Source organism: Alosa sapidissima, chromosome 2 (genome assembly GCF_018492685.1).
Source record: "Alosa sapidissima isolate fAloSap1 chromosome 2, fAloSap1.pri, whole genome shotgun sequence".
NCBI classification, from domain to species: Eukaryota; Metazoa; Chordata; class Actinopteri; order Clupeiformes; family Clupeidae; genus Alosa; species Alosa sapidissima.
The window spans coordinates 3486503-3502011 of NC_055958.1; the positions used below are offsets into that span (position 1 = coordinate 3486503).

The 15509-nt window shown below is 45.4% G+C and overlaps 1 protein-coding gene across 2 annotated transcripts in view; it reads right to left on the reverse strand.

Moving 5' to 3' along the window:
* The window catches only part of dnah7 (dynein, axonemal, heavy chain 7), an 89183-nt gene that overhangs the window by 56837 nt on the left and 16837 nt on the right, over window positions 1–15509 (reverse strand). For both annotated transcript variants that reach the window (XM_042073020.1, XM_042073031.1), the window contains 14 exons: window positions 14317–14510; window positions 12250–12448; window positions 11790–11930; window positions 11078–11290; window positions 10770–10879; window positions 10317–10485; window positions 9321–9423; window positions 8564–8691; window positions 8081–8293; window positions 6763–6861; window positions 5856–6104; window positions 4530–4679; window positions 2148–2330; window positions 1–36 (listed from right to left, as the gene is read on the reverse strand). The exon at window positions 1–36 is cut by the window's left edge and continues 141 nt beyond it. In XM_042073020.1, coding sequence (XP_041928954.1) covers window positions 1–36; window positions 2148–2330; window positions 4530–4679; window positions 5856–6104; window positions 6763–6861; window positions 8081–8293; window positions 8564–8691; window positions 9321–9423; window positions 10317–10485; window positions 10770–10879; window positions 11078–11290; window positions 11790–11930; window positions 12250–12448; window positions 14317–14510 — 2187 coding nt within the window. The remainder of the gene's footprint in view (window positions 37–2147; window positions 2331–4529; window positions 4680–5855; window positions 6105–6762; window positions 6862–8080; window positions 8294–8563; window positions 8692–9320; window positions 9424–10316; window positions 10486–10769; window positions 10880–11077; window positions 11291–11789; window positions 11931–12249; window positions 12449–14316; window positions 14511–15509) is intronic.

Consider the following 15509-nt stretch of genomic DNA (forward strand, 5'->3'; position numbering starts at 1 on the left):
GTGGGGCTCCATGTAGATCATACCACAGCGGGACACCTGCCGTCCACAGGCGCTCATGGACACACACACACACACACACACACACACACACACACACACAAACCACAAACATGACACACAAAAATTGATAAGTTATGGGATACACATGCTAATGCAAGAGCAAAGCAATGCTTCACACAAACCTAAAAACAAATGGTCAGGAAACTACCTCTGTGCAGCACATATTTTACAGACTACATGAAAACCACACAAACACATAAGCCTTGGAATCTTCTGAAAAGGCCCACAGAACACAGACAAACACCAAGAAAGCGGAGCCTACATACCTGCATGCACATACCCAGACTTTTAATGCCAACCGCACAACATTAATCTCCTGCATGTTGAGCTCATTTATAACCACACACACACACACACACACACACACACACACACACGCATACGTGCTGGCAATGGGAGGCCGCGGGAGCCTAAATGGGAAGACAAATGGTAGACGTGTGTGGTGCTAAGGACGGAAATAGAGTGGCCTTTGCCGGAGCACCTGAGGAGGCTCAGAGGTGGAGGAATGTGTGCCGCCCCACAGCACAGCACAGGTGTGGGGGCCACACAGGGTCAGACGCAGCCAGCAGGCTGCTAACGGATGGAGGTCCCAATCCAGGCGACAGAGAGAGAGAGAGAGAGAGAGAGAGAGAAAGAGGGACGGAGAGAGAGCGAGAGTAGAACAAGAATGAGAAGGTAATGGTGGTCTCACCAGAAATGGAATTCAGAAGACATGCTGGAGATGGAGGGAGGGAGAGGAAGACAAATGGAGGGAAAGGGAGAAGATAGGACAGGTGTGTTAGAGACAAATGGAGGGAAAGGGAGAAGATAGGACAGGTGTGTTAGAGGACTCTACCTGTAGCAGCTGTCTGAGAGACAGAGGGGCAGCTGGGAACGACTCTGCCTGTCTGGCAGTCATTTCAGCATGCAATCTCACACCCCCAGCCCATCCACCGCACACATTACAACCATCACCCAACACAGCTCACCTCCCTCTCCCCTCTCCCCTCTCCCCGGACCTGCCTCCACTAATACGTTTGGACACTAAAGGGACTCATTGTGGGGGGGGGGGGGGTCACACTGTTCAATGGTGTAAACAGGTGGTCGGGCATTCACCAGGAGAACCCAGGAACGTGTCAAGTGCACGTCCACAGTCTTGCATCATTAGCGTGTGTGTGTGTGTGTGTGAGTGGGTTGTGCCTGACGTGAGCGAGAGGCGTGGGCGAGCCTGTGCTCATCAACACCAGAGCAAGGGGGAGGGCTGCCATGGAGCTATAGTGCCTCTTTTGGGGGGAGAACAGGCATCAGTGGGCTCCCTCTGAGAGCAATTCTGACAGGTTTTTCCACAGGATGCTCCCACACAAACCTGCAACTGCGATAACACTATTTTCTTCACAGGGATGACCTATTTCTTTTCTTTTTTCCCCTTTTTCCTTTCTTTCTCCTTGACATCAAAAGATGCAGCAAATGTACCTATTAGGCCTGATGCGAGCCCACGTGAAAAGGAAACATTTCCACGATGAATGCCAAATCGTTTCTATACGGGGTGTACATAAAGGACTTATTTGAAGTAGAACAGAGAAGTTTCGCACAAAAACTCTGTAGGCATCTCTGACAGCCCCAATAATCAGACAAACCGTCCACTGACGGGGGAGACAGCAGAACACAGCATCTGGTACAGCTTCAAAGAAACCTGAAGGGAGGAAAAAATCTCAAATCTCTCTCTCTCTTCTCTCCCTCTCTTTCTCTCTCTAAAGTATCTCTCTCTCTCTCCTCTCTATCTCTCTCTCTATCTCTATCTCTCCTCTCTATCTCTCAGACATACATGGCTGCTCCTCAGATTTGCATGCATCAACACAAACGCTGACAAAACACACAAACAAAAGAAAAACATTCCATCTCCTTTCTTCTCATGTTTTAGAGCTGTGCAATATGGCCAACATCTCATATCATGATACTGCATATTTTCTGTAAATTCAACTAAAAAACTAACTTCAACTGAACTTCAACTGAAATTTCTTACTACATTTCGAAATACATACAGTTGATAAACGAGGCGTAAATTGCGATGTAAATGTCAGCGGAGCTGTCCTGAGAGGCTATCTTACCGTGGCGGGGGAGGCCACCTCCAGGTCCATGGGCTCGAAGATGAGGCTCATCTGCGGGGACATCTGGATGATCTCACCGCTCATCAGGCACAGCTTCTTGTTGTCATCCAGAACCGTGTTCATGTTCTCGATCCAAACGGCGTCCACTGGCCCGTCGAAGATCAGCCACTTCCTGTCGGGGCTCTGTGGACACAGGAAAAACATTACATGCGTGTCTCGACTAAACACTTTCAATAATTACTAATTCAAGCAAAATGGTCTATTGTTAATTTTACACCTCTGGACTGAAGTTCATGGAAATTAGGAGACCTCTGTGTAGAGTTGTGTAAATCCAGAGCCGGACAGTAACAGAGTACATTTACTCGAGTACAGTACTTGAGTACAATTTTGAGGGATCTGTACTTTACTCGAGTATCATTTTTGGGGAGTACTCATGACTTTACTCAAGTACATTTGAGAGGCAAATATTGTACTCTTTACTCCACTACATTTCTATCCATAACCGTGAGTACCCGTTACTACTTCTAAAAAAAAGATCTCGGAAAAATCTCGGAAACCCTAAATTTGTTGTTTCCCTCTCAAACGTGATTGGATTGTGCAGGCGCCACTGATTGGGACAGCCTATCAGCAATCACCTTCAGTTTTCCGCCAAAGTCAACTCCATGGTCAGATTTAGATAAGAGACGATGAAGACGCAGCAGGTCCATCCCAGGAATGTGCCAACCTGTGGCCCCACCTCGCCAGACTATTTCAATTTTCTGAACAAGTTAATGATAGTTTTCGCTTCAAGTGTTTCAATTACAAAATAATATTTTAAATACATGTATTAGAAATACTGCCCATCCCTGGCAACATAAAAGTATGAAAATTACTTGATTTTACTTCCAATTCCTTTTACATTCTCCAAGGTATTAACATTAACATTTTTCATAACTCCATGTAGGATGTTTCTGTACATAAATGTAAGCACTGTGGCAGTAGTAATGCAATATTTAGAAATATATAAATGTAGGCTACTCTTGTACTCTTGATACTCAAGTACTTTTAAAAACAAGTACTTCAGTACTTTTACTGAAGTAGACATCTGACTGTTGTACTTTTACTTGTAATTGAGTAAAATTTAGCAAAGGGTATCTGTACTTTTACTCAAGTAATGAAGCTGTGTACTCTGTCCGCCTCTGTGTAAATCACATATCAAATACACTTATATAATGTATATTAATATAGATAACTTTGCAAGTGAGGTATTTTTGATGGCTTTAAATTTAGCTAAAACGAAATATGTCCTTTCTATTCTGGCAATGGCTTGTCCTTTATTATGATATAAGTCGGAACAGTAAACATGCCAAGATTCTGGTGTTGTTTGATTTGGTTCATTTCAGTTCTGGCACCTGGAAGGGGGAAGGGGTGGGGGGGTGGAAGGGTAAAAAATATCATGAAACATCTTCTAAGTCCTTATGAAAGAACTTATGAATGTTTTCCCTCACTTCTAATTATAGCGATTAGAGGCTGCAGCTGTGTGCCTCCTCGGCTCAGTCTTGGCGAGTGTGAAGTGAGCCGTTTCACACGGCGGTTCCCTGTGAGGCCCCGGCGACAACGACAGCGCACACGCACGTGTCACAAAGCCCCCCTCTCCTGACACCCCCCAGGGGACGAGAGAGAGAGAGAGAGAAAAGAAGAGAGAGTGATAGAGAGAGAGAGGAAAAGAGAGAGAGAAAGAGAGTGAGAGAGAGAGAGAGAGAGAGAGGAAGGGGGAGGGGAAAAAAACGTCTCGGTGACAGATCTCTGAGAACACAGCCGAGCCTTCAGAGCCTTCGAAGCCTTCAGAAGATGACACAGAGTGCCTGTCGCCATGGAGACGGAGCTGCAGCAAGCCCGACGGAGTGGCAAGGCAGGAGGCGTTAGGATGCCGCCGGTCCCTTGTGTGGCACGCCAGCGGTAAGAATACTGCCGACTACATTACACTGGATGATTTTTTTGACGGCGCAGGCGGAAAGGGGAAGTTTTACACTTCTGCTAAGTTATATGCATGAGAATCACAGTAGGGGGTTCCTGATATAAAAAAGCTATTTTCCTCCTAATGTGGATGAGTCGAGCGCTCTGTAAAATAAGGGATCAGGACACACATGAAGAGAGAGGGCCAGACAGAGGAAGGGAATAGAAGAAAAAGAAGAGAGAGCTATGTTGTGGGTACCAAAAAATGAGGGGGGATCGGAAGTGAGAATGTAAAAAGTGTGAAAATGAAACTACTCTATTTTGAAATGCAAAGTAGGTGGGAGATGTAGTTTCTTTTTGCAGTTCTTGAGAGACAAGCGGTGAAAAGTTTGTCCGCTGTTGCTCAGCACCGGTTCAGAGACGGGGCGAGGGGTTGTTACATCTCACCTGTGATACTGCAAAGGCTCTGTAGCTCACAGCCAGAATGCCATCTGACCACTCATGTGAGATTGGATCAAACTGACCATAGAGCTGACCCATGGTAATGGACTTGGGGTTGATGACGGTGATCTGCACTCTATTTTCTTCCATCAGGCCCTGCATGGAACAGCACACACACAGAGCTTTTGAAACATACATAGTGCATCTACTGTGGACATAATAAAAGTTAATGCAGGTAAGTAAGGCATGTCAGAATGGTGAAGCTCACAGTGCAACATGGACTTATGGATAAAATATACTAGACCTTCATACAGTATGCTGGTATGCTAAAATCAATTACAAGTCAACCAGTAGTGAATTTGAAAATGATTTAGTTATAATAAAAAATAAGAGAGAGAGAGAGAAAGAGAGAGAGACTAAACAGCACTATGTGTTTATGTGAGCACCAGAGACAGATCTGATCTGCTCGTTTCCAACAAAGTCACTCCAGAGACAACAGGGATAATGATGAAGTGGCAAAAACAAACAAAAAACACACTTCCGAGCCTCTGGCCGTTAGAGCTGTCCATTTCCCGGGGAGGATTGGCGGGGCCTGTGGAACTCGGCCTGCCTCCACGCACCACTAACTCCAGCAGAGGACCACCACGAGAGGCGAACGATGAATGGCACGCTCAGGTGTCCGTCTACTTCTTCATCCCCCGAGCCTTGAGAACTCACCGGCGGAGTCCAGTCTATCTTCAGTAGTGGGTAGCACTCTCGACAAAGTGGCTTCCGGCTGGCTCTCTCTGCAACCACGGCGCTGTGTGCTAAGGTTTCAGACGCTATGTGCTAAAGACTCCGCCGTTGCCTGGCCTTGTCTGGCCTCGTCTGGCCTGCGCCATCTGGTTGCGCCATCGAATGAGTAACTTTTCGAAAAGGAGACTGTCTGGAAGGGTTTTCGGAGTTGTCCTTTCAGCGGATGCTGAGGCACAATGACATGCATCTGGGTCGCTAGCAGAGCCCCACTGTGTTGCTTTTGTATTTAGAAGGAGAACTGACAGCACGCCGCAGACTGCATCTGCTCATCTGAGTCTTAGGTTGACTGAGGCCTCTTCTCTTGAGGACCTGATGCATTCAGACAGGCTATAAAGGCCCCGTTTTCTCTTTAAACATGCAGAGGGCTGACTGACAAAAGACACACCTTACAACAGACATAATGAGTTTGCTGACAAAGACAAACTTTGGTGATTGAATGCAAACGCCCCTGAGGCAGCCATGGAGACAAAGAGGTGGTCAGAGATTAGCGAGCTTTAGGCAGAAAGGGCAGCTTGGGAGCAACAGCTGGTGACTCACCTTCTCACAGATGTCGTGTAGCGCGGCGGCCAGCACGCGGTAGGCGCACGTCTTGCCGCCAAAGGGCTCGCCCACCAGCATGAAGCCGTGGCGCACGATCATCATCTCGAAGATCTGCAGGATCTTCTCAGTGAAGAAGTCGGTCATCTGCAGGTTCATCTTCTTGCAGTTCTCCCGAATGGCCTCCAGCAGGTCCCGGTAGTCGGGCTTGGGCAGCTTCACCCCAGGGAACAGGTCTGAGGTGATGCCCTGGACAAGATATAAAGATCAGTCCCAGGAGAGAGACAGAGAGCAAAGGTAACAAAGGTACAGAGGTTATTACATTGAAAACTGCAGGTAAAGGTGCGGTATGTAGCTTTTGTTTGCTGTGCCTTTTAAGCGACAACAATCATTCTAAATACATAATGAATAGTATGCAAATGTGTGATAGGTATATTCAAATATAGGTATTTCAACCTCAGTTTCAAGCTTTAAGACAGTAACATGTGTAGAGTGTATGTGAATACAGACAAACAGAGTATTTTGAACACTGTGCTTTATCACACACAGCTTCTTTTTCTGTTTTTCAAATTGCATACTGAAGCTGAACTGAAGAGAGAGTACTATAGCATATGATCAGGAGAGCAGCTACTATAGAGGGTGAGGGTACTATAGCATATGATCAGGAGAGCAGCTACTATAGAGGGTGAGGGTACTATAGCATATGATCAGGAGAGCAGCTACTATAGAGGGTGAGGGTGAGGCTGTGCAAACACCCAGTTGTTTCAAAAAATATTGCATCTATCAATCATAGGTGTTCCATCCATGACAGTCACAAGAATGTGCCAGTTACCTCTCTCGGGTAAAAACAAAACTACCATCCGTCACCTCCACACCCTGTTCAAATCTCCAGTGGATTCGCTCATACCTCAAACAGGGGCAGGTCGTGAGCCAAGAACTTGGGCAGATTAACATCAATAATGGACCTCAGCAACAGGATGTCTTCGTCTTCTTCAGGATACTTCAGCTGTGGTACACAAAGCACAGAGGTGGGGAACCTGCACTTAATGAGAGTCTTGCTGAAGATATTAGTTTAGGGCTTCTGAGGCAAGCCAAGCTGTCAATCAACGACTGTTTCACTCTTTCTTTCTTTCTTTCTTTTTTTACTATCTTTCTGCTGACACAAACTCCGTCGATGGAGCTTATGGCCTTGCGTCGTTCGCGCTGGGATGCGCATACGTCTCCTCCACCAAAAAGTAATTTGGAGAGAAGCGAGGAGAGGAGAGGTAAGCCGTCCAGAGGGACGCAGCACAGACATATGGCTTCAGGAGTCCCACCAGAGCTCCCTTGGCTTGGAGCGCCGCTGTGGTAGATGCGGAGGAAATCAGAATATAGGGAATATTCGGGGGGTTGGCTCATGGGGTATCTACTGTAATATCAATCTTGCTGTTGTCTATTCAGTCTAATCTTTCAATCTTTTTGTGTACAAGTTTTTTCCAGCATTCCATCTCAGAAGTAATGCGTTGGCGAAAAGGCAGGGGACACTGAATAATCCTTTGTGCTTCTGCACATCAGAGACAAAGGGGTATTTCAAAAACAAAGACAGAAAAAAACAGCTCTATGGTCTGTGCAGCATACAGATTTATTGGTTATAAGTTTGCTGACTTGTGTCCAATATAAAAAAAATATTCTGCATTCTGCCTTTCTAAAAACAAAAGTAAAACAGTGAAATATGTTCAGCCTTGTCAATCACTCAAGAGCACAGTTCAGAATATTTCTTGGCTCCATCCTACTCCCTAACCTTTAAAGCAACACAATGCAGTTCTTTTATCTTAAAATAACGGCTTCAAACTCATTTTGGATGCTATACTGATTGATAATACTGATGATGAAGACTCTGGCATTGCCAATGCGCGTCTGCAATGCTTGATATTGCACTAGGTAACGCTGTTGATCGGTTAGGATCATGGCCCTTCTAGTTGGTTTTTGACTAACTGGGCACTGTCTCTGCGCTGAAATGTGTTGAATATTGACACCAAGGGCCACAGATATCAATCCTTTCATGGCATTTTCAAGGACTGTCCATTTCTTTTATGTGTCTTAAACAGTCTTTTCAGTAAAGACATAGAATGCATACAATATCATATATAATATACAAACAAACAAACAAACAAACACATTACCAAAATGAAAGACATCAAAGTAGTACAGGAGATGAAAGGTAATAAAACATGAGACTGGTGCACCTTCAGGTTGCCCGCTGCAGTGAGCACAGACTTGACGGCCCTCATGCCATAGTCATAGTGGTGCTGGGAGGAGAGCTGCTCGGAGCACAGGCGGTACGTGGCCACAATCTTCACCGAGAGTGGCCGCGCCCGCACAAAGCCGCACGAGTACAGCACGATCTCGGCGATGAGAGCATAGTCCGGCACCATCATGGCCACCGTACGGAACAGGGCCTAACGGGAAAACAGGGGGGAAAGGAGCAAAACAGAATAAAAAAGTAATGACCACAACAAATTATTTGCTTTATCTCACTGGACTATGGAATGATTTCTAATTCTTATTTCACGTTTCTACTATACAACACATATTGCCCAAAATAAGGTAGAGGTAATGTTTCACTCCATGACAAATAAATAACTCCACCATCTTTATGATGCAAATGATGATGACTGGATGGAAAATGATCAGGTAAGAGTATATGGCAAGGTCTTTGTGGTCAGGACCTTCAGGTTATCAGGCAGCTCAGAGCGTCCAGCATAGCCAGGGTTCATGGTGATGAAGACAGCGCAGGTGGGGTTGAGCCTCAGTTCCGTGCCTTCGAACAGCAGTATCTCAGCATTGGCACAAATGCCTGCAGGTCAGGAGAGAGAGAGAGAGAGAGAGAGAGAGAGAGAGAGAGAGAGAGAGAGAGAGAGTGAGAGGCCTGGTCACCCAGCTGACCTCTTATAGCAGCAAGTGCTATTAGCACAAATAAACCTTCCTATCTTTGAGAAGGGTAAATGACTGCATCCTTTAGAGATAGATTGGTAGATTGGTTGAAACTAGAGGGGTGAGTCTCCTTTACTTTCCCCTCTTCTTCCATTCTATACCTGCAGAGAGCCTTTTCAGGTGGCACACAAAGCAAGTCCATTATTACATTCAGAAGGTGAGAAACAGAAGCCGCATGCGGATGGAAAAATCAATGTCTCCCACATGTGCAGCATTGCTTACCTAGTTGTCTCATGCCCTTCAGTAGTGAGCTATAAAAGCCTGTCTGGAGTTCTTTTTTCCTCTCTCTCTAAATCACAGTTATTTATTTTATTTCAGGCTAAATGCCCTTTAGATCCCTTTACCCCTTTGCACAGTATATCCGTCTCTCCATCCAGCACACTGCTTTCTTTGTTTGTTTATTTGTTTGTGTGCGTGTTTATTTACAGCAATATCCATTTAAGACAAGCGGTCCGGGAGGTCAACTGAGGTGGCCTGCTGAGTAACCCTCACCTCTCTGAATGGTCAGGATCTGCTGGGCCACCACGGACAGCACCTCCAGGTCGATGCGGTTGAACTCGTCAAAGCAGGCCCAGGCACCACAGGAGAGCAGGCCCTGCCAGACAAATCAAAGCATGGCTACAATGGAATCATATGCTCTTAATGGAAATGCCAAGCCTCACGGAAACTGTCATGCAACTCATAACAACTTTTAAACAAGGAGCCTTAAGCACAATACTTCAAAACCAACGGCAAGGAAACAAGTCATAATTGAAAAATGTGTTTATTGCATTTAAATTGCTCTAGGGGAGCAGTGCTTTAGCAATATATAATCATATTTGTTGATGGTAATAAATTCATAAATGCATTCTGAAATCAGGATTATCTGGTGTATGAGTAAAAGGATGGGCCCTTGAGTGCAATTTACATCTCTAATGACTGGCCACTAATTTGAATGACAGCCACCAGGCACTTTGCCTCCAGGTTTCATTAGCCTTTTTCTCTAGCCAATCTTTCCGGCTAAAAAGAATGGAGAGCATCTTATTGCACTAGAAAGGAGCCAGTTTCAAAACTGAACACGGGTAACATTCTATCACCAAGGTAACTAGTAGTTATCGTTTCTTAGAACCACTGCACTCCCACTGTATTCGCCTTGCTAGTACAACATGATACCCTACTCTCAAGACTACAGTCACCCACTTCTGTATTTGACCTGGGGGGTACGCGGTTTAGTGACAAACCTTACGTTAACTCACAGTAAGGGGTAAACCTCCTAATAGAAGAACTGTATGGCTTCATTCTCCTAACAAAACAATGCCATAGGGCTCTTATTGTAGGAGGTTAATCACTTACTCTCGAGTTAATTTACCCAGGTCACTAAACCACATACATGTGCCCCTGGCTGCGCAGATCAGTTACATTAAAAAAAAGTGACAGTTTAGTTGAATATAGAAACATTTGCTGAGACATTTCCTTTTTCAGCCTCATCAGGACCCAAGAGAAGCCTACCTTGAAGAACTTGCCAAGAGCAATGTAATCTAAGCCATCGGAGCAGTTGAAGACAACGCACTGTTTGGCGACGGCTTTGGCCAAGTCCTTGGTGGTCTCAGTCTTCCCAGTACCGGCTGGACCCTCAGGAGCGCCCCCCAGGTGCAGATGCAGGGCCCCAAATAGAGTCCTGGCAGCAGAGGTCCAAACAGGACAGTACACTCAATAGCAGACAAAACAAACACATTTCTCTACCATAAACAGTGTGGTCATTTTCTGTTTTGCTTGTTTCTGTCTGGTTTCTGTCATGAGTCTTCGCCACGATGGCATACTACTTGGAAATGACATGCTTTTAACACTAGATGCACCATCATTTCATAACTGCTAGAACTACTGTAAAAGTCACTTTGATCACACACTGACCCTCACGGCAGTTATAGTGTTAAACCAAAAAAAAACGGATTAATTTTTCACCTGTAGCAGCGGTCGGTCAGAGGGGTAATGACCAGACGAGGGGTATTTCCGAGGTACTCATAGCCGTAGGCCAAACCAGCATTAATCATTTTGGTTTGAAGCTGTTCTTCCTAAGATATGGGCATTACAACCTTATTTAGAATCAACACACAACCAGCCACATAATATTTCTTGAAAGTATTACCAGTGAAATATTACTCTGGAACATTAACAGTCATCTATATGCTTCCACACACAGCTATCAGCTCTCCTTTCATTCAACTCATTCCCAGCATGCCACCTAAATCATGACCCCCTCGGTGACTCACGATCCAATAGTAGCGCAGCTGGCTGAGCCACTCAAAGTCGGTCTCCTCAGTAACGTTCTTGGCGACCAAGGAGGCCAGGACGTCTCGGGCGTGGACGTCCTGCACCACCAGGGCGCCCAGCGTGATGCGGTTCTGCTTGGACAGCTTCCCCCGTACCAGGGTGACGATGTCGTCGATCTGCCGGTTGTTCTGCTGCAGGTACTCCTCCAGGTACTGGAGCAGAGCAGAGCGGTCAGCGGGTCTGTATTTAAACAGCTCGTCACTAACACTGAGAGCCTCTTTATTTACCAGCAGCATCTGCTACTGCTGACGGCGCGAGGTTGGTGGCACAGGGTTAGAAGTGTGACCATTCAAACAAGCCGGTAATTAATACAAGGCAGGATGCAAGCCAGCTGATTATGAAAAGTCAAATTAAATTACACTCAATTTCATATATCTCTGAGCTATAAGTGTGACTGGGACATGTACTGTGCTTTAGGATACTGAAATGACAGCACTAAACTGTTCAGCGTTTAGAGAGAGATTCAGCTAATACAGCACAAAAGCCTAGATTTTTGGAGATGAACACAGAGTGAAAAATACAGTTAACATGTCTGTAAATTTGAGATGCTTGTGTGGAATGGGTATGCAAAGGCATTAGCTGCAATAGGCTGAAAACACACACACACACACACACACACATACAAACACACATGCTAGTATCAACACCTACCTGAGGCCCTTTTACGATTGCTTCGTGGATGTCTTTGGTCCAGTACACTTGGGAAACACACAGAACTGTCTGGCCAGGCCATTCTCGCACCCACTTGATGCGGGAATCCTTGGGATAAGCTTCTATAGCCTCACCAATCACCTAGGGGTCACAATATGTGTTATACATCTTTGAATGCAAATAATAGAACAAGGATTTGAAGGCAAATAGAAATGTTTTTGCATGTGTATGCATGTACAGTGTGTATACAGTGTGTGTGTGTGTGTGTGTGTGTGTGTGTGTGTATGAGTGTGAGTGTGTGTGTGTGTGTGTGTGTGTGTGTGTGTGTGTGTGTGTGTGTGTATGTGTGTATGTGTGTGTGTGTTGTGTGTGTGTTGTGTGTGTGTGTGTGTGTGTGTGTGTGTGTGTGTTGTGTGTGTATGTGTGTTGTGTGTGTATGTGTGTTGTGTGTGTGCAGCACCTTGCGCAGAGAGGCCAGCATGCCGGTCTCCAGCTCCAGCAGCCACTTCTCCACCTGGCCGCGGGCCTTGGACGTGGAGATGGTCTCCAGCAGCTCCACCACCTCGCCCTCACTGCTCTTCATGTGTGTGATGTCCAGCACGTCGGTGAAGACCACACTGGCGATGCCCTCGAAGCACTTCTTCAGGTGGGGCTGCACTCTGCCAGCAGGGGGTCACACAGGTATATCATTAAAGGTGTGTGTGCCAGTCTATGCCCTGGTCCCAGTAAGGGTTAATGTATGGATAATGGTGTGTGTGCCAATCTATGCCCTGAATTTATGGATAATGGTGCGTGTGCCAGTCTATGCCCTGAATTTATGGATAATGGTGCGTGTGCCAGTCTATGCCCTGGTCCCTGTAAGGGTTAAAATGCTACAATTACTTGAGGAGCATGCAATGGAAATTAGATGGGCCATGGGCTATGTCTTTACAGTGGCCTGGTTGCTTTGTGGAAAATAAGGCAAACTTCTTTGCTTGCCACCAGTAAAAAGATGCCGTGGCTCTCTTTAAGTAGGGCACATGTGTGCACAACACATTCCTATTCCCTTTATTCCTGTTTAGCCCAGCCTAGTCCCATGGTATAATGGGGACCACTGACCCTTGGCTACAACAGCGCGTTGTGCCAAACACCACTTTAAAACTTCGGGAATTCAGCCCTCTCAGAGAAATCGGTAGCCTCATGGGAGTGAAAGCGAGAGAGAATATAAGAGAGAAAAAGTAGAGAGTGGAAGAGAGAGAACAAGAGAGAGAGAAAGAGAGAAAGAGAGAGAAGAAGGGCGCTGAGTGGAAGCTGAAGTCCCTTTGTCTGCAAAGACATTCATTATTAAACAAATCCCTTGGGTGGAATAAGACAAGGCTTGCTCATCAGCCCTTGCCCTGCGTAGTGGAGCCTCCACGGTGGAAGTAGGCCACAATGTCGTAAGGAGGAAAAAATATTAAAAAACGCTATAATTAAATTCCCACAGTAAGTACAGGATTTTTCAGGTCTCAAAATGAGATTTTCAAAGTAAGACACAGCCAACTTGCTTTTCATATATATTTTCTTTTCTATTTTTTTCTGCTCTCACTTTCTCTCTCTCTCTATCCCTCTCTCTGTTTTTAGAGACTTCACCACATGTATAGAGGATGTTGAATGGAGATTAGGCCAGTATTGGACTGTGTGCACTAAGTTAGTCACCTTGAATACAGCAGACAGAAAAGGCTTTAAATGATATTTGAATACATGAATGCGCAATGGCAATGTCAGGCAAAGGAGAAGGCAGCGGCTAAATGAATTCACTCCACACTGATCTGAACACATTTGAGATCTCTCTGAAACAACCTGTTGCAAAAGCCCCTTGGGTGTTTGATTCAAAAATCTTAAATTTGTGCGTGAAGAAGCAACCTGCTGCAACAGTACTGGGGTGTTACCAAGACGAGGAGCACACAGCTTGTGATCCATTGTATGTCTATATACAAAAGGAATATAATGCGAACACCCAGGGGGGGAAAACAGACACAGAGCACTGACAAAAACTATCACTCTTTGGACACACTTTACACCCCCTTTTGCTTTTCACAACATATGTATTTCTGTCCATTTATATGCGATATGTGAGACCACTTAGTATCTACAACGTGAACATCTCACATTAGATTACATCTAGAGATACGATCCAAATTAATTCCATAAATGCTACCAGTTTCATGGAACCTAGATTTCAGCTGTATGTAATGCAGATGCCTTAAATCCTTGAGTTCATCTTCACTGTAGAATATGACTATATTTTGTTATGCATTTGTAACTGGTAGGGTCCTTGGTGTATGTATGTGTACCTGGTAGGGTCCTTGGTGTATGCACTTGTACCTGGTAGGGTCCTTGGTGTATGCACTTGGTGTATGCATTTGTACCTGGTAGGGTCCTTGGTGTATGCACTTGGTGTATGCATTTGTACCTAGTAGGGTCCTTGGTGTATGTATGTGTACCTGGTAGGGTCCTTGGTGTATGCATTTGTACCTGGTAGGGTCCTTGGTGTATGCATTTGTACCTGGTAGGGTCCTTGGTTTCAGACAGGATCTCCAGGAGCTCGTCGTTAGAGAGGAAGAAGAATCTTGGGAAGTAAAGGCGTTTTTTCTCCAAGTACTCGTTGAGACCTTTCAAGATCAGCTCAAGGAACTCATTGGATTTCTTTAATTTGTCCACCATCTTATCAATAGCGACCACAGCCAGCACATGCTTGTCCTGTCATATGAAAAACAAACAATGCACAAAATTGGTGCTGGTTCTACATACAGTGTTGGTTCTACATACAGTAGACCCTTTATCACAGAACGACCCCATTTCTGACAGAACGGTTCTAAAGTATGCCAATGCTTCCCCATAGAAAATGCTTTTACTACAAAACTAACTCTGATATATCATTATTTTTTTTTTACTTGAAAAGTTGCACAAAGAAAGACTTTCATACAAAAGGACTTGACAAAAAAAATGAAAAATCCTGCACTATTCGGTTGCTAAGAGTGTACTGGCACAGATGATGCTGAAGTGTCTACCCACTACAAACAGGAACATTTTTCAGAAGAACCTTGACCATGAACTTTGATTACTTCAAAGGTTGTTTCAAAGAACTCTATCCTCCATCTGAGACCATAACACCATTTAAAAAGACCCCTCCACTCACCCCCCCCCCCCCACCCCCCACCCCCCCCCTTCAAACAGCAAGCCCCCCGGACGCAGATGCTGCCCACCGAGTCTATAAGGAGATAATAATTGCTTCTTCCCCCTCCTCTGATTGCTATTGATTTTCTATTACCTGTGGTGAGTGGAGCTGACGAACAGGCTCGAGATTGAGCTTTAACTATCATGGTCAAAAAAAAAAAAGAACGATAGAGAAGAGAGAGAAGAAGAGGAGGGGGAGAAGAAACAAAACCACACTCGGTGGTACATCACAAAGTGGGGTAATGAAGGGATGATAATCAGCGGAGCACACACACACCAAGCCCTCTTCAAATCATCTTTTTTAAAGCATGAAAAGGAGCCATTGGCTGGCTCTAATGAAAGTGAGCGACGAGAGACACTGCTCGTCTGCCATTTAATCCCTCTCACGAGCGAGTAGCAGCGGTGGTGCTGCTGGTGCTGGTGCTGGTGCTGGTGCTGCTGGTGCTGGTGCTGGTGCTGGTGCTGGTGCTGCTGCTGGTGGTGCTGGTGCTGCTGCTGGTGCTGGTGGTGCTGGTGCTGCTG